The following is a 19,373-nucleotide window of genomic DNA, read 5'->3' on the forward strand; positions in this document are numbered from 1 at the left end:
GATCTGAGTTTGATGCGGTGAACTGGACAGACTCTCTGATAATGACCTGTCAATCACAAGGTAGCCACACCCTTAAGCATACCCTTCTTTATCTAAATGGGACCATCATTTACTAAATCAACATCATGTTCTATGGAAGAAGACTTGAAACTAGAGATTTAGACCATAAACTCATTAGGAAACTGTTTACTGAGCTCATAAATCAAGGGAAATTCGGGTTATTCTCCATAAGACTGCATGGTATCGTATTTTTATTGCAGGCAATGCATGGCCCCCCTGCTGGCCTTTACATAGAATGCAGATTTTAAGACACTTTTCAGACCCAGTATGTGTCAATTACATATACTGTCAATCGTCAAGACAAAATAAACAAAGAAATATTTTATATGAATTATTTTGTTAGTTAAAGTCATACCAGGTCTACCCTAGTACGTACTGCTTCTAGGATATAAGAATACTGAAGCCTAAATTGCTTTATTTCCACTCGAAACCTGCCTATTAGGTTAGTGTCCTGCTTTCTTGTATCTCAAAAAAAAAAAATCTCAAAATACTTGGTTGGTTATATTAATTGGTGTCACAAATCTTGGGTGCCTATATCGAAACTTGTGTGAACTGGTGATTGTATAGAGATCGTCTGTGCAGCCGGTTTGAAAATGTGTGTGAAGCATTCACGTTTTAGAACTTGTAGCTTCTTTACAGCAACATATAAAGCATTTTCATGGCTACAACTCTGTGTTCTGTCAGAATCAGCTTTATTTTTTAAGCATTTGAACACATAAAAGGATTTTGGTTTTTTGGTTTCTCTCAATGAGCACGTGCAGCTGTATTAGGCATAAAGCAATATTCCTTCAGTCTTCACTACACATATTATAGACTGTGTCCAGACATACATAAACTGCAACTTGACTGGCTGGTGGAAAACTGTGAGGCGGTAATTCTAGTTGACTGGTGAAACAATGCATGAGCAGAAATAAATATGGTGATTGACTTTGGCTGTAAAAAAACACATTTGGCCTACATATAGTGCAAACAATACCAGTGTAGAGCATAAGGATTCAGGATGCTTGTTACTTTTTTCTCTAACTCTATGACAATGGTTAGTAGCGCAGTTCAGTACGATTATGGCACTGACCGAACTCCACAGTTTCTACCGATTATCGAAAACTGTCTTGTCTATTTCGATTTCTCCAGCAGCTCCCATGTCTTTGAAAAGCTTCCTTCTTTGGAGTGAGTAAATGTACTGTAATGTATAATGTTTTTTAGAAAATAGGTAGAAAATAGAAAAAACGTTCAGGAACCAGTATAGAACATTTATGAACTATACCCAGCCGTATAGTCACTTAATTGTCCATGGTAAAACTTTAGAGTACTGTCTATTTCACATAGAATACAAAATAGTACATCAGGTCTATACTCAGGTCAGCTCCTTGTAACAGGAGAGTTAGAAAATGCAGTAGCTTTCTTCTGTTTCTGTAAAACAGAACTTTTCATACTGATATTACTATTATATATATATATATAAATATATGCATAAAAATCTCTTCAGTGCTGAAGAGGCTATTGAGAGATGAATAAGTTGAAGTTCTTGACTTCTATTTTGCAAAAATCCCACATTAGTAGTATCATTGTGAACCTAATAACTGAATTGTCGAAATGTTTGATGGTCAGTGCGAAGGACACATGCTTTTTGAATAAATCTAATTTGCTCTTTCCAATTTAGACACACACAGCCTTTCAGTTATTGTTGTAGCAGCTCCATTTTGACTTTTTGTTAATCTGCTCATTGGAATAAAATGGCGGCAGATCTCACAGAATGTAGGAAAAGTTAATAGCAAGTAGGGCTCAAATATTCACCTTTGAGAAGTTGAAATCAGAGAATCTCAGCATTTCTACTTCAAAAATCACTCAAAACGATCAGTCGATTATCAAACTGGTAGACTAGTAGAATGAATTAACCAATCTTTGCACCTCTAATCGCAAGGTTGGTAGTTCAGTCCCTGAATTCTCCTGTTTCATATTTTTTGTTACCAGATTTTCTTTGCTGTAGTAAAAAAACAGCTGTTTCTTTACTCCTTCTTTCTGCCTTGATTCATCCATCCTCACTCAAGTCCTTAAAATAAGATGTAAGCTTGTATAGATGTTTCTTTTTACTCTGATACACAACTTTACACACTGGCCAAAGCTAGCTGAGGTTTGAGTTAAAGACAAAATTGAACACGTCTTTATAGTTGTTTAAACAATCATCAACTTTGAATTTCCTTACATTGACAAGTAACCCAACATTCCTGCCAACAGTATCAAAGCAAGGCACTTGATGCCACGAGTTCAGTATCTCAGGCAGCATGCAAGGCTCTGGCGAGGATTGGCTGACTCTAACCAGCAACAACACAGCCTTAAGCTAACCTTAGCCACCTACGCTTAAGCCTTACACTGGTGGAGCTTGTACACACATAGCCAGCCATAACTCAAGAGGCTAAATTCAGGGCAGCCTTTCCCAGAATTACTAAAATATCCAGACTTTTATCATACTGTATGAATAATTATGCTAGTACATTCTGCATATTTCAATTTTCTACATGATACTGTGCAGTGTGTCATACTGCTCAGTATTTATAGTGCAGTCATACTACAATTACTACATAGACATGCAGTTAAACATATAGAAACAGAGATAATATCTGTTTATTTGAATGTTTCTCTTCTGGTAAGACAAACCTAATTGTGTAATAACCACCACATATTTTTTTCCTTATGTGACCCCTTTAAATGTCTCTATTTTGACCCTATACTTACCCTGTTAGTTGTATCGAGTTACGGGTTATGACCAGAAAACAGAGTAATAGTTTTAATTAAAAGAGACCTGAAGATTTGTATGTGCTCTTTATTTTCAACAATAAAAATATCATTGTAATTATATATAAATGTTGTGACCCCGTTTGGGGGTCCCAGCCCAGAGGTTGGGAACCATAGCCTTTCATGGCCAAGTTAACATTAAAGATAAAGTTTTGTCCATAAAGTAAATCTAAAAATATTTATATATTTATGTGGACTAAGATAATGGTTGTAATTTGTCATTGGGACTAGCTGTAAGACAGAATTTGACACATTTTTAAACAGATTTTGTTAAACTTTAGTAGTTCACTCGCTGTATTTGTGCTGTGCTTCCACTCCCTGTACGTCAGATGCCTCCACTCCCTCACCCGCCCACTCTCTCACCCGCACCCCAACTCGCATGTATCACCTCCACCCCAAAAAACTGCTTCTCTTTCAATTTCCTCACCTCCTTTTGGCAGTGCTGCTGCATTTGTTGATTGAGAGACCTTTGGAGGTTGTAAAGGCTGCGTCAATCCCTCCTTCACCACCCCCCTCGCTTCCCCCCGTCTCCTGCTCTCTGCCTCTTCACTGTCACTTGCTTGGCTACATACTAACTTGCTGTGGGAGGATAATTAGTCAAAGTGATTTCCCATACCCCACCCGCCCCCCTTAGCCTCATCCCCTTTTCACTTGCATCTGCTTAGCACAGCTTGGCATGGAAGTCATGGAAATCTCATCACCCATGCCGTTTGTCTCTCCCTGCTTGACATGAGAATATACACATACCAGATGCAGTAGTCACAGTGAATATATAGTTTGCATATGGCCATTGTGGAGCAATCCAATGAAGTAGACACAGTGGGGGAAAATACTGTCATTTTACTGTAAAGTTTACAGTCTTTAGCTGATTTGTGTTTAAGCAATAACTGGTGCTCTATTAACGTTAGCAGTAACTCTTGTTTTCTAGTCAGCTATGGTTGGAATGTCTTATGTGATGTTAAGATACACTGAAATATAAAGAGGCATATAAGAAATTCAAAAACATAACTCCCTGGTTAGGAAAATAAAAGACAGTTATTGATTTGACAGCAGTCATGATCTGTATGGGATGAAAGATGGAGAGACTCTGCATCCCCGCTTTTTTAATGCAGGCCTACACTTCACCTTTCGGGATAAAGTAAATAAGCACAATTAGAAAATAAATTAATATAAACAAACAGAGTTGCATTTTTGTTATCCGCTAATAAATGATTGTTTACACATTACGCGTGGCTGCTCATGCCTAAAATGGAAAAAGTCCAGCTTGAAACACTGAAATAAGTTTTATGGCTCATTAAATTCCAGCTGTAAGCTATAGAGTAAACGGATATGTCATTGTGCTTCGTCAGACAATGCAGGTGTGTTTGGAGACAAGAGGACTTTACTTAGTGTTGATTTTACTGAGCAACCAACAGAATATGTAGGCAGAATGCAGATTGTTTTTAATGATTTATCTGGTGCATGAGGGACCTACTTGTTTCATGTCATTCCTCATGTCTGTCTCTCCTCATTTCACTGTAAAACTTGATTCAGTTCAATGCAAACTGTTTGAGGAAACCAATTGCTTTAAACCGTTTAAGTTTATTAACTCGACCAAGTATTTATTGTTAAGGAACTTTGGTAAATTAAGTTAATTGATTCTTTATTATTACCATTCAGTTAATTAAAGTTACACTTATGCAGCATTTCTCCAAACTTATCTGTTAGCAGAATTTATCTAAATAAAGTACCTTAAATCTATCTTCTTTATTATTTCTTTATTATTAATTAATTATCAAAATGGTAGGCAATCTGTTATTTTGTGTGTGACAAACATGAAATCTTTAGACTTTTGGGGAATCATTAAGAATTATTTGGTTGCATAATTGGGCATATGATGATTAATAAAATTAAATCAAAACAAAAAATGAAAAATCCTAGCAAAAGAAAATCCGATTCATAGCCTATAGCAGTGAGTCATACATTTTCGTAATGATTTTAACTCAACTTAAATAAAATGAGTTAATGGAACAAACTGGAATTATATTATAATACTTGAAATACTGCACAAAAAAGGTGCACTCAAAACAACTGAGAGCAATTTATTTTAAAGTAAGCTTTAATTCACAGGAAAGAGGGACTGTTTGGAGGATTAATACATGTTAACTCACTTCTTAAATAAGATAAGATGTGTTGTGTAAGTGTGCAGTGTAAACGTCATTGCTCTTCTGTCAATCAATCTGTTCATTCATCTGAACTAGAACTTGAAGGGCCAGAACATTTCAACTATGAAATTACCTCATCACTACTGTGCTTAACTGATCCCTGCAAATAGTTTTAGTTTTATTTGTCCAGGTTAAGAGATCTGACCCTCTACAGGATCTGTCTCAACCCAGATAAAACCAAGGTGAATGGAATTTTGTTTTTAGTGCTCATAGAGCTGTAAAATCACATTTAAAGCTGAATTATTCATTTTTTTTATGTTTGTTTTTTCGTCAGTTTGGGACATAACTCTGTAGCAAGCTGAGCAGGTCGTGTAGTATATTCATAAGAGCTTTGCTGAGGGGAACAGCAGGGTTGGATGATAATTATTCGACCCATTTCATATTACCCATAGTCATGTAATCCATTGGTCATATGAAAATATTGGTATATATATATACATATATATATATATATGTATATATATATACAAAGATTATACACAGTAAAATTGATTAATCATAAATATGTGAAACATCTTCTTATGGAGTATTTCAATAAAAAAACTGTTTATGGAAATCAAAACTGTATTTAGATTCATTATTAGCACTGTGTAAAAAAACAGACTGATATTTCAATCGGACAAAGAAAACCAAAACTAGTTGCATGGCTAGAAATCTCTAGTGAGCACATATTGAATATATATTTTAATATCTTTTGTCATTTGAGTAAAGCAGCCCTTTAATATTGACTTCATTCATTAATTAGGTTAAAGAATTCAGCTTAAATCAGCTGGAACAATCATGGGAACAAATTAAGACACTTGAGGGTTCTTAGTTTTATGGACAGTTAGTTCCATTACACAGGGATTTCACATGCATTCTCCGCCTTTTCTGTGTAGCTTGTAAAATCTCAGCAATCCAGTGATTTACTGACTAGTGAAGAATTTTTGAGACCATTTTTTGAGACCACCCGCCATGCTCGGGCCCCCCTTCTCATCTCCCCATCCCAGTCACAGGCTTGTTACTGGAAGGTGCATTTCTCTAGTACAGGAAAACCCGCGCCCTGCTCTTTCTTTATGGTTCCATTCTTAACTCATTGTTCATTGTGTGTGTGAGTGTGTGTGTGGCAAAAACCTCTGTCAGGTTTCTGCAGTAATTGGTCGTGTAGGAAGGCAGACAATGCTTGCATCCCTAAATTTCCTTAAACCATGTTATTCCTTTGCAGTGTTCGAATCTTATGTAAATTTTAATCTAATTTAGTGGATTCAAATAAAGAACTTGCATACAGGGTGTATGTGTGTGTGTGTGGTGTGTGTGTGAAACTGTTAGAGAGTTCGTCTCCCACTTGTCGTTACACTGCAGCTGTTAAAAGGATCACTGAGGTACTAAGTAAATCAATGTGTGAAAACAAACCCAGAGAAAAATCCTTTGCAAATGCACATCATTTCAAGGGCAAACACAGAATTTGATAGTAGGACGGCTTGTGTTGTACAAAATGGTAAATTTGATTGGCTGTTAAGATGGTATGTGAACAAATACTGACTGGTGCCTGGTTGTCTTGCTACAGCTCTACAGCTCGGTGGAGTTTGGGAGGAGGTGGCAACTGGTGCATGAGAGAGTGGCTCCCAATCGCTTCTACTGGTAAGTACAGAAATACTGGACCATTTTAAACAAGTTGAAGGCAATAGGAAATTATAAACTAAAATCATGCATGGTATAGTATTGGTTTCTGTTCTTTTCAGGTCATGGATGAATGAAAATAATATATAATTCTGTTTTTCTCTGACCAGTTTTGCATTTACCTTGTTTCTATAAATTCAACTCAGGCATATATTGGTGACCTACATAGTATTAAACAAGCCCAAGTATATATTAATATACATTTCTACATGAAAACAATGAGATACAATTATGCAGCTTCTCGTTGTTTCGGTCCTGCCCAGTGTTAGTCAGGAAAAAGTGAATTTATATAATCCCAGCTAATATTCTACAGAAAAAATACCAATTTAGCTCACATTTAGTAAAATGTTACATTACTTGTATTAGTAGTACTTAATAATAATCATTACAGTCCAAATGGCATTATATTAATTCTTAACAGCTACACAGTTGCTCATCTATGTGGATAATGACAAACTGCTACCAATCAGAGCAGAGAAAGAAAGACGCTTTGGGCTGGTGGCTTTAAGATAGTTGATTGTTGAGTCTCATTCCCAAAGTCGGTAGACTCAACCGAGACAATGAACTAGATACTATTTTGATAATCAATTAATAATAATTTGTTTTTATAGTTTGTTAGTTGTTTTGACAGGTAATGTAATAATTTGCTTTAGTGGAAGAGTACATTTAAACTTGGTGGTTGTGTATGTTAACACAGTACAGTTTAGAGTAAACATAATAACATTTTTACCACAGTATGCTATAAGAAGGTTAGCATGTCCCCTCCAACATTAGCATCCTGTGAGCTAGTGAGCCATGTCCGTACTCACTGCAGCTGTTATAAACTAAATATCACTGGTGAGCCATGAGATTTAACATTATACATTTGTATAAAGAAGATGCTTTATTCAGATAAATAAACACTTTTTAAATAAGTTTGGAGAAAGGCTGCATGTGACTGTAACTTCATTTAACTGAATGGAATTGGTACAATTAACTTAATTTACCCAAGTAATCTTATCAATAAATACTTGAGTTACTTTTACACAAATCAAATATCTTATAGCTTAAATTGTTTGAGTGAATAATCTTAAAGTTAGTTAGTTCTTAAACATATTTGTTAGTTCTTGAACATTTGTTACAAAACAATACTGGGACAGCTTTCAGTAAAACTAATGTTGAACTCAAAGCCAAATGAAGAGCAGTTTTGACATTGTAAATGTCCTGGAGAGACTACGTCATTGCCTCACCACAAAGTGATGAGCCAGAGAGGTTTTTAAGATTTTCATTATTCATGTGTCTGACATGCCTGATCTTCCTCTGTGGCAGACAGTTACATTATGTGACCGACAATGTTCAGCTGTGGAGAGAGGCTTCAAAATCATTTTTTGGGTGCAAACTGAGTATTGTTATCCTTTGAGATTAGATAAACTAAATTGAAACAATCTAATGGTTCCCCAGAGCAATGCTTATTATGTGTCTGTCTGGAATTGTTGCATAATCATTACTTTAGTTCTTTCAGATGAAGATTTACCCAACTTTTAACTGCTACGTTTAACATTATTGATCCCTGGCCTCCCCTCTTTTCCTCAACTAACCACCACCACTCAGGCGCCGTCCAACTCAGTGCTATCTAGCATGTCTGGCCTCTATACAGTAACTAACACGTAACAAAAAGCTTTCACCTCAACAAACTGCGGCGGAACTGTCAGGGTAGTAACAAGCTGGGCAGCCAGGAGTGAAGGGAGCCTGGAGGGCTGATGCTGCAGAAGCTGTCAGAGTTCTATTTTGGGACGCACACTGTGCGGTGCTTGTGGTGGTAGCCGTGGTAATGAGGCTGCGGAGGGAGCTTATGTCTGGCTGTGCATGAGGCCACCAAACATGTAAAGACAATGAGGAGTCGTAAGCTGTTTTGGTAGTGCTGCGGGTCAGTTGTAAGGCGCAAACTTGAACAAACATTGCAGCTATAATCAGTTTTTGAGAGTGATATGTTTTAAATAGGACATTGCTAAAACTTCTTTGGAGCTGCCTGTGTGTGATATTTTAGCAAGGCGACAGCTCCATTTCCTAATAAGTCCAATTTTTTTCCACCTGATCTGACGTTAAGACTACTCAGAGACCACGCGGCTGTCGGAACCGGTATCATGCATACACACTACTGTAGGCTGGCAACGTAATAGATGAGCTTCCCCAAGTTGGGAAAATATATGAGTTTAAACAAACCATACAGCTGCTCTAACTCAAAGAGTTTTTTTTCGCCTGCCTCACACTGTTCTTGGCTACCTAAATGGATTATTCAGTGGAAATGGAAATGCGGTTTAGATAAGTAGGCCATCCTATTCACAGTTGTGTTTCATCTGGGAAATCACCAATACTACCAATACGTATAATGATTAGAAGATGTGGTGGTCTCTGACTGTCTCTGACTGTGTCTGCTTCTCATTCTCCTCACACAGCCTGCCTCTATTTCTTTCTCCATTTATGTGCCTGCTACCTGTCGGCACATTCTCTCTTCCTCTCCACCCCGCCTCTCTCCACCTCTCCCTGTTCTCTCTCCCTCCATGTGTGTTCTGCCTTTGCTTCTCCTCTGATCCCCCAGTCTTTTTAATACATATTTAATGCCGTAATGATTATATGCTATTCCATCTATGGACATCCCTACTGTAGCGGGAAAATCAATGGCTTTTCCTCTCCTAATGATGTCAGGAAACGTCTTCCTCCATCCGTCTGGGGTTAAAAAGGACCTTCTGGGGGCTCTAAACATTTAGATCACACAGTAAATCCGAGGTCCTTTTTTCCTTACACTTTAAACTGCCATCCAAAATGAAGACAAAGACACGGTAATTCCTGCAGCCAATTCCTGCTGATGTTTACCACAGCTGTCATAGCACTTGACTTAACCTCCCTGTAGTTATAAATTTGTCTGACTTTGCAGCATACAATCTCTCAGGTCAGACAGCAGCTATAGGTGGCATCCGCCCGAAGGCAAGAGACCAATGTTGATGTTCCTAAAACACATTTGTCTGCCTTTCAGGTCGAAAATGGGTTTGGACAAAGAGCCGGGCTTAATTCACCTGGAAACCAGTATCTCTGAAGGACGTGAGTAATTGAATTCCGAGTTCAGCGCTCCATTTTCTCATGTCTTTGTACTGTATGGTGAGCCTCGTGTTAAAGAAACTGGGAGTTGTGTGGACAATTCAGCTGAAGGGTAATGCATGGGGACAGCGGAAATGGCCGAGTCTGGGGACACACAATGACAATGGAGAGAAAAGTAATGCATATATTAGAATGCTTTTAAAAGCGAGTGATTTAGCTCACTGGCGCTCTGGTAGGTATAGAGAAACATCACTCATCCTCCTGAATGACAATGAACACTGGGATATTGTGGGTTGACTTATAGGATTTGACTTAATTTGCTTACCGAGTCTGATGTCAGAATTTTTTTAAATCAATTGTTTTTTTTAAAAATTATTTTTTTTCTCCCTTTTTTATCCCCCCATAGCCAACACATACAAAGTAAGCCTGTGCAAGAGTGGAGAACTAACAAACGTCAAACAGATTTTTCAGAAAATTCTTTGTCTATTCATCTCTCCGAGCAAGTATTTGCCTTAAAAATAATATATTCACAATTATATAGTTAACTTGAAATGATTTAATGAAGTCCACTGATTATGTCATCAGGGGTTGATATTGTCATCAGATACTTATCTTGAGATAGGGTTTAAGACATCGGCATATGAAGTTGGATGCCTGCTCTTCCTCCCACTGTACAAAAAGGATACATCAGTATGATAAAATGCCAGGAACCATTTTTGGGAAAAAATTATTTGACTAGGAAGCCAGCCACCAGGGGGCAATCAAGATGTTTTGGCTTCACATTTGGATTGGTGTCATGTCGTCCATCTTTCTATATGGTTTAAGACTACAAAACAGAAAGCTTGTGTTGCAATCTAAGTTTAAAAGACAGGTGTGTCTAAAAAAACATTCTATTGGTTGAATTATGTGAAAAGTAGCATCCAGCAAACTCAGGATATCTGTGTGTCTGCTACTTTGATTTCGAACCTTTTTTTTTTTTTAAATCTGTCTCTCGTGAGCACTCTAGCTTCACAGAAGTGCAATACAAAAATGTTGTGCCCCTTTAATACTTAGTAAATAATGTATTCTTTCCCTCTCACTTAATTTTTACAAAGCCTTCTCAAGTGCCACCTTTCTGTCAGAACCCTCTCTTTGAGGCCAACACAATAGAGAAAAGCCAATCATACAAACACTCATTGCAAACATCAGTCGTGTCAGATGTTACAGTCACATAACTAGAGACCATATCGGTCATGTGCGCATGGAGGAAGCCGACACATACTTGGCAGAGGCTAACATGTGGGGACAGGCTCTCTCCCAGCGCTACGATTGAAGGCAAAGAAAGCAATTGGCCTCTCTGGTCATCTGTCTTCCCCTCAGCCTGGCTCCTCCCTTACTGGGACCACTTTATTGACACGAGTAATGTAGGAATCCAAAAGAGGCCGCTTGGCTCTTGGTGAAGGCTGCCTTTCTTCATTGGCTAATACCATTGCTGATGCCATGGCTTGACGTGTGGGTATGTGTGTGTCTTTTATGTGTGTGAGAGCAGAGGCACTGTATGTCACCTGCAAGCTGCAGAACTGCACAGACGCCAACAAGGGCAAACCATTCCCCGGCTACATTGACCCCAATTCTCTGGTGGTGCAAGATGAGTATGTGTTTGTCCAGGTAGGTAATTGTCCAGTTTTCTCAGTGCAAAGCATTAGAGCAGCATGTGAGGCAGAAAGTATGAGAATTCTGTAGGAAATTGTTCAAGGTCATTCTCAGAAAGGTGCTATTAGTGCAATTTCATGTCTTTCTGTGGTGGTGATGAATGCTTTATCTGTTTTCTTTTGTTAACGTGTCACCAAAATGTTTTCACTCAATGGTTTTGTTGCCTTAAGGTGTCAACGGCAGGGAGGCCAATCTACTATGTGTCTGCTAAAAGAGATGTCTTTACACCCATGAAGCTACCCAAGTATACCCTGCCCAAGGTAACAAGTATACTGCCTGATTAAAATGAAATGAACATGAACAGATGAGACCTTGATGATTAACAAATAATGAACTGAACCTCGGCAAGAGTCCATGTCTTATCACGGGTCAGCAACAATATATGAGACAACTTTCAATTTTAGTTGAAAGTGCTGCACCTCTGTAAAGCGTTCTGCATTCAGAGGCACATAATATCTGTTTGGTATGTGGGCTAAAGTTGAACTAAAGCCCAGTTCATTGCTGGCGCTGCGTGACACTCTCTTTGTTATTTATGGGCAAATCAAGGCCAAAAGTAACTCTCGCAGTGTTTCCAGAATTGTTATTCCGTGCTGCTCTGTGTGCGCATGGCCTCGCTTGTCACGTCCCCATTGACAATTAAACATGTTTTATTCAATCAAGCCCTGGGCGCCCCGGTTGCTGTCGGCTCACTGCAAGGTGTTATTGGCACAGTCAGAGGTAGATGAAGAACACAACCAAACAGCATGGCCTCAGCTGCATAATCTCTGCCCAATAAGCCTGACATAGTTTTAATGATTGTAGTATCCTCTCAGTTAAAATAAAGCAATACAGAGGATGAAGCAACTCTGATTATTGAATCTGATTAAACCCAGCATGAGTGTAAGAACAGTATACAATCTAAAAGTTTTTATGTTTCCTTGTTGAGACATGTTAGATCCTGTTTTTGATTAGAAATTATTGCTTTCACAAATGTCAATTACAAATTAGAGGAGAGTTTATACAGCTGCTTATTTATTCCATCAATTTAGAAGAAATGAATGTAAATGTTAAATTACTTTTTTAGGAGGTGCATTAGATGAGAATATTTAAATGAAGGTTTTTACCTTCTACATACCAAATAACTTTATCTTTCTTGTCATAAACAAACATACCTCGTTAAAACAACTGAGCATTACACACACAGATTTCCAGGACAAAGTTGACTTATCTGAATTTAATTAATTTGAACAAACATGCTAACGTATCAGTTAAAAAGGAGTCTGCAGGTGATTGGCATAAACGGTCACATTGTAACAAACTTCCTAAAGTCGCATATATTTTTTCCTAACCATTGGCAATGACTAAAAACATGTGAAATGTAAATCATTCACTTAATTTTAGTCACTGTCCAGTCATCAAAAGAAAAAATAATGTGTGCTTTAGGAATTAATTAATTACCATGTTAAGCCAATCACCTGCCAACTCCTGTATATAAAAGACTGATGAAAGCCACTAGGCTGGAACGTGAGCATGTTTGTTTGACGTGGCAAGAAAAAACTGGTGAAACTGAGATTAGTCAACTTTGTCCTGGAAATCTGTGTTTGTATTACCTTTTTGTCTTTCCACATTGGAACTTATATGACTATGGCTTAGCACCACAAAAAAAATGGAAGGTGCATCCCTCCAAGATCTAACTACTTCTTTTCATTACACTACAGCACAAAATTAAGCCTGCGCTTAAAAATGAAAACAGAATAAGAGAAAATAAATATAAAACACTGTGGTAACAATACAATTAAATCATGTATTTTTGCCTCTCTGCCAGGACCTGCATGTGATCAGTACAGATGAAAACCGTGTGGTTGCAGCTGTACAGGAGTGGAACCAGAATGAAACCTACAACCTGTACGTGTCGGACACATCAGGGGTCTACTACACCCTGGCTCTGGAGAACGTGGTCAGCAGCATGGGCCCCGAGGGCAACGTCATGGTCGACCTCTATGAGGTAAACAGACATCTATCTGGTGGCAAATGATGATCTAAAATATGTGCTTCGAGCAGCAAAGTACCATGCGGTACTGACAGTAGAATGACTCCGCTCACCACCTCTGCACCTACCGCCAACCCCCGCGTCTGCAGTATTCATTTTGGCCAATTTTGTAAATAACGGTATCAAATAAAGGCCTGCTTGATGAGTGCACAGCCCACGAGTTTATTATGAACAGTGATCAATATTTTAGAGCTGCGAGGCAGAAATTATGAAATGTACTTGTTTTGTCATTTTGGAAAGAAACCCTGCCGCTGTAGGCCTACAGTCTTCAGAGCACATTGTGTGAATACGAAGCAGCTTCAAAGTGCTGACATCAACAAAGGCGAGAGGGGATTGTGCCAGGGATATAGATTTTTGGGAGGCTGGGATTATTTCTTTCTTTGATGAATAACTGCAGATATTACTTCACAAAATGTACCGAATCCAATATNNGGGGGGGGTTTATGGGCTAATGTTGAGGCAGGTATGATTTTTAAAGACATATCAGCACAGGATAAAACTATATCTCTGAATCAAATAATTAAGCTGTTGATGATGCCGCTCATGTCTTGCTGTGGCCTCGCTGATAGAATCAAATCCACTGTCTTGATTGGGGTCGCCACCCAAAACGGAGGATATGCTAAATCTCTCCTCCAAGGGAGATTGAAGTATCTGTCAATTACTAAAGTGGAGTTTCATTGCCTGACGTGACTGACTCAATTCAGTGTCCCTGAGCTATTCCTAGGGGCCTCCAATGAGGAGTCAGATTCATTTAAGACACACATTGATTACTCAAAAGTCCCCAGCCAGTCGATCATTTCCCACTCAATGTCTGTGGCTGTATTTGGTTTTGTTGGGAATACAAAAGAGGTAAGCATTGCTCCAGGGAGTTTTGCAGCGTTGCATTCATTTTCTGCAACATGACACACTATCTTTAGGACATGTGAAGTGCGCTAACGTTTTCAGCTGTTCTCCTTTTAATTTCACAGGTAGCGGGAATAAAGGGGATGTTCCTTGCCAACAAAAAGACGGATAACCAAGTGAAGACTCACATCACCTACAACAGAGGCAGAGACTGGCGGTTACTGCAGGCCCCGAGCAAAGACCTTAGGGGCAACAGCATTCACTGTGTGCTTGTGAGTGTCTGTGAGCGTGCTGCGTTCATACATGGTTTTATACGTGTGCGCTTCCATCAAAGCAAGGCCTTGACAGGAGCTGACTGATCCCAGCAGCAACGAGAGGCCGAGCTCAGAAAGAGCAGTGCCCGTCAAAGCTGAGTGCTCTGAGGCTGCTGAGCTGAAAGGTCAGCCATTTTGATTCAGTCCAATAAGCTGACCTCCCATTTAAGAAACATAGAGAGAAAGAGGTGTCAGACAGAAAAGTACACACTTCTTTTTATCTGTCTTTCTTCCTGAAAGCCTCTGAAAGTTGGACGCTTCTCATAGTCGAGTCAAGTTTTCGCTCAAAAAGCCAAAGTTGGAAATTTAAAGTAAAGCATCTAATGGTGTGCCTTTGCAGCTACAGATGTGTTTGTCTATGAAGCGCCCTCTTCTAACGTGTGCTTGAGTGAAAAAGTAGTGAGACAACAGTGTGGATTTGATGGTTTGTGTCACTAAAGCACATCATCTTCAAGCCACATTAGCACATCTAATCTCTTTATATGACTTTATATGAAAAACAATAACTTTTTTCTTGATCAACCAATTAGCAATTCTGTGGCACGCCTTGCCTTCTACCCATATTATACAGTCATTTGTCAGGAAATGTCAGAGTTTTAATAAACCTCTAAACAGGCCGTCACAACATGGCCTGCACCACTGGCATTTTGCTGGGTCATAATGAGAATTGTGTCAGTAAAGGTTAACCCAATCAAAATTAATGGTGAAACCAGCCAATGGGGAAATGGTGTTTGTGATAAAACTTATGACTCGTGAGGGTGAGTGTATGCGAGTCGATGCAACAGCTGCTTCATTCACAAATGTTTTTGGAAGGTTTTTAGTTTTTACTGTTGGCTCGGCTTGATAGTTCAAATAATTGAGTTTGTGATTTTTTTATCCCGCAGCCGTACTGTTCATTACATCTCCATCTCCACGTGTCTGCAAATCCCTACACATCTGGAAACATAGCCAGCAGGGACTCAGCGCCGGGTATCATTGTCGCATCAGGTGGGTGAGAGGGAATCTGTTCTGAGTGACATGTTGTTTCTGTTTTCTCTCTCTTCTCTGAGTTCTGAGGGGGTTTTCTTAAAAAAAAAACAATGCCGCTGTTGATACTCTTTCTGACCTTTTTGTTTGATCTGTTAAATAGTAGTTAATAAACAAAGACTTTGTACTTTTTGGCTGATAGATCGCAATGTCTACCAGGTGTTCCCAGGTGTTTTTTAAATGTTGTTTCTTCTTGGAATTGTGAAGGTTTGCTTTTCAAACAGAACCCCTGTTTATACCCTTTATTACCTTTGTGTTTTATCTAGTAAGTTTGTAGGGTCATTACGGGTAGCTGTTTTTTTCCAGGAAAACACCCCTGGAACAATAAGTTAGAAAATACCGATCTTCATATTCACACACATTCTATTTTATTACAATATAAATTCAATACGAAAAATATGAATCTGTTGCATTTGTTGGTCCAGTATTGCCATTGTGTAGACCTGATAGACATTTTATAATGTATTCCTATGGGATAAAATCAGTAACCACTGGTGACTAACAACTGAATATAGTATGATACAGAAATGTAGGTATCTCAAAAACTATAAGGAGTTATATCAAATGCTTAGTACCATTGGATTCAGAACCATTTCAATAATATGTGATTTAATGCAGTGTAAATCTGATATTTAACATGTCAAATTAACTTATTTTTGTGATAGAAAATCAACTGTGTCTACTAATTAAGGCATGTCAAAAAGAGAAATTTTGATTTGACCACATGCCTTTACAGATCCTACAGCAAATTTAGTGTTTGCATCTCTAATAGAAAAAAACAGTGGGGCTTTTCCTTAACATACTAAATATAGTCGTTAGTCATTATTGGGTTAATAAATTGTCTTTGTAGTCCTTGATGAGTAGAATGAAACCTCCATCTGTTCCTCATAGTTGTTTTTTCATACTTTTTGAAGACAAATGATTTAAACACAGTTGCTAGTTTTACTATTAAAAAAGAAGGTACACATACCGCACAAAGCAGGTCAAACAAACAGTGTTTAGAGAATGCATCAGATTGAGATGGTGAAATGAATTCTGTGTTGTATGGTTCGCTTAAATTTTATTCTGCACAAGGCAACAAATGTGAAACAAAAAGACCAATCTGATTTTCTCTGAGTTGTTTTTTTATTGGCATTAACAATTGAGTAGTGTGTCTCTTTTTTTGGGAGTTTCTGTTCTCCATCCATGGACGCATTAGATAGTGTTATGCTAACTCAAAGGGACAAAGACCACGGAAATCACTTAGACAGACAAAGCCAAAAGAAATCTGCCTCTTTCAGTTAGTTGAAAATCTTGGCACTCAACATTTCAGTGCAGTGATGTTTCCAATATGGCAGTGCGGCTCCCAACGCTGCGCTTCTCTCTGCTTTTGGCTGTTTGCAGGTTTTTGTTTTTTACTTCTGTTTTCATTCGTTCATCCCTGTTTAACAACAGCACAACATGTATGTGTCACCTCACTTTTGAGCAGGGCCAAATGACAAAACATAAAGCCAAAGCAGCAGAAACTATACAATCCTCATGCTTCAGCCCTCAGAGCATCAATGTTCCTGAGAACACAGGAGACTCTCATTGACTCAGTGGGGAGAAAACAAAGAAATTGAGGAATATAAGATCAGCAGCCCCCCAGGTGAATTCACACCTCAGTGATATTTACTCCCGCGTGGACCGGCACTGTCAATAACACATTGGCACACGCCTCAGGTGTCTGGAGAAGGCCAAGCTCACGTAAAGTATTGGTGTCTGGACCTTTGTGAAACATTGTGAATTAAACAGGTTCCAGGGATGTGGGAATAGAGAATTGACTGATTTTGTTTGGTCTTTGTCATTATTCAGGCTACAAAATGGCCAAAATGAACACAGAGGGGGTAAATCTGGTGTTGTTTTGTAATTAGCTTGAACTATTTTTGGTTGTTTTTGACATTATTCCCATTAGTGACATTAGACACTGAAAGTCCAACAGTGTAAGGACTGTAGCATAGTTCTAGTGTAAGGAAAAAAGAATAATGAACTTACTGGAAGCACAGTTTTCTATGTAATGAGTGGTTTTAACTGACATTTTGATTGAACTAATTTTTGTTTCAACCACAAAATCAAAATCCTGAGTTTGCACATGCCAGCATGGATTTCCAGTTTCTTTCCACACCCCCAAACCAGGCAAGTTTAGTGAACTGAGGACTCAAAATGGTCACAGGTCTCTGAATGTGGGATGTGTGTCAGCCCTGTGATAGACTGCAATTCTTGCCTAATGTGAGCTGGGATAGATTCCAGTTTTTCTCTGTAACAAGTGAACTGACAGTTCCCAGCCCAGAATGAGCAGGTAAGATAATGGATGGGATGGAATGGGATGGACTTTTAACTTGTTGAATAAATAATTAATGAAATAATAATAATAATAATAATAATAATAATAATAATAATAATAAAGAAAAATAAGAGAGTTTTTGGTTTCACTTGCAGAGCAAAAGTAACAAAAAAGGAGGAAAAGAGCAAAGACCATCATCAGCTCTGCTGCAAGGAAAATAAGGGGAAAACTTTTTTTCCACAGACTTATTCACATCTTCTTTTTTGTCACTCTCCATTGCTTTGGCTCAATCTGCTCAAGCCTCCCTCTGCTAGTAGTTCAAATGAGTCTGGCGCCGAACCACCATCTTGGGCATCAGTAAGAGTAGCAGACTCCAGGGGACTGGAGTCACTGTCACTGCTTTCAGTGTCAGTTGGTAGAGTAAAAAAGACATGAGTCATGATATTCAAGGCAATATCTGAGTTAGTATGAAACTACCAGCCTATTAAAATGGATGGCGTATTGTTTGCCTGTCGTGGGGGGCAGAGGTAGGACCAAGACATTGTTGTGGAAGTCCCAGAGTCAAGAATGACCCAAGTCCTACACTTTAAGTATGCAGTCCTAAACAAGTCATAATGCGCTCTTCACCAAATGTAATACAATTTTACAACTATGATATATTAAAGAGGCCATATTATGTTCTTTTTCATGTTCAAACAGCACATTCATTTTCTCACTGCTGCATCTAAGTTACAAGCCAATTTTTCAGCTTGTTTTGGTTGAAGATGAAAGCACATCAAAGTCTGGGAGGGAACCTGGAATACAGATTATTACGGTACAATAGCTGAAACTGAGTCTGTGAATAAATGAAAATGATCTTTGGTACAATTCTTTCTAACTGGCACTAACGTTAGTTCTCCGTGGTTCTGTCCTGCAGCTTGACGAGTGTATAGCATTAATGTTAGTTGATTCAGGAAATGAAATGATTTGTGTTGCACCTTTTGAATAACATACTTCTGAAAGTAGTAGGGCACAAGTCGAAGTGATTAAGTGTTTAAGTCCAACTCAGCTGACTCAAGTCCATTCCTCTGGAAGACAGGGAGACAGTCAGGGAGAAAGATACAAAAATGCTAGAGCAACAATCTGACAGAGCTGTGTGTCTGCGGTTGAATGCATTTGTTTTATTTGAATATGCGAAAGGGTTGTGCTCAGGCTAAAACACTGTGTTAGGTTTCTCTTCATACCTTGACACCAACCAGGGAAGCATTGTTTTACTGACCTTGTCTGATTAAAAGTCTGTTGGAAACCAAACAAAGCATTACTGTTGAATGTGCATTGTGTTGCACATGTATACACACAACAGTCAGTGTACTTTGCGGCCAACAGATTTTTGCTTT

The 19,373-nt window shown here is 38.5% G+C and overlaps 1 protein-coding gene across 1 annotated transcript in view; it reads left to right on the forward strand.

The window, feature by feature from the left end:
• Window positions 1-19,373, forward strand: part of LOC118326515 (VPS10 domain-containing receptor SorCS1) — a gene marked incomplete in the record, with an annotated part of 146,103 nt that overhangs the window by 101,029 nt on the left and 25,701 nt on the right. Inside the window, 7 exon segments of the mRNA XM_035659526.1 lie at window positions 6,604-6,677; window positions 9,730-9,794; window positions 11,320-11,438; window positions 11,654-11,743; window positions 13,288-13,467; window positions 14,481-14,627; window positions 15,554-15,656. Coding sequence (XP_035515419.1) covers window positions 6,604-6,677; window positions 9,730-9,794; window positions 11,320-11,438; window positions 11,654-11,743; window positions 13,288-13,467; window positions 14,481-14,627; window positions 15,554-15,656 — 778 coding nt within the window.

Source organism: Morone saxatilis, unplaced genomic scaffold (assembly GCF_004916995.1).
Source record: "Morone saxatilis isolate NCDOM2014 unplaced genomic scaffold, NCSU_SB_2.0 Contig17, whole genome shotgun sequence".
In the NCBI taxonomy this organism is placed as follows: domain Eukaryota; kingdom Metazoa; phylum Chordata; class Actinopteri; family Moronidae; genus Morone; species Morone saxatilis.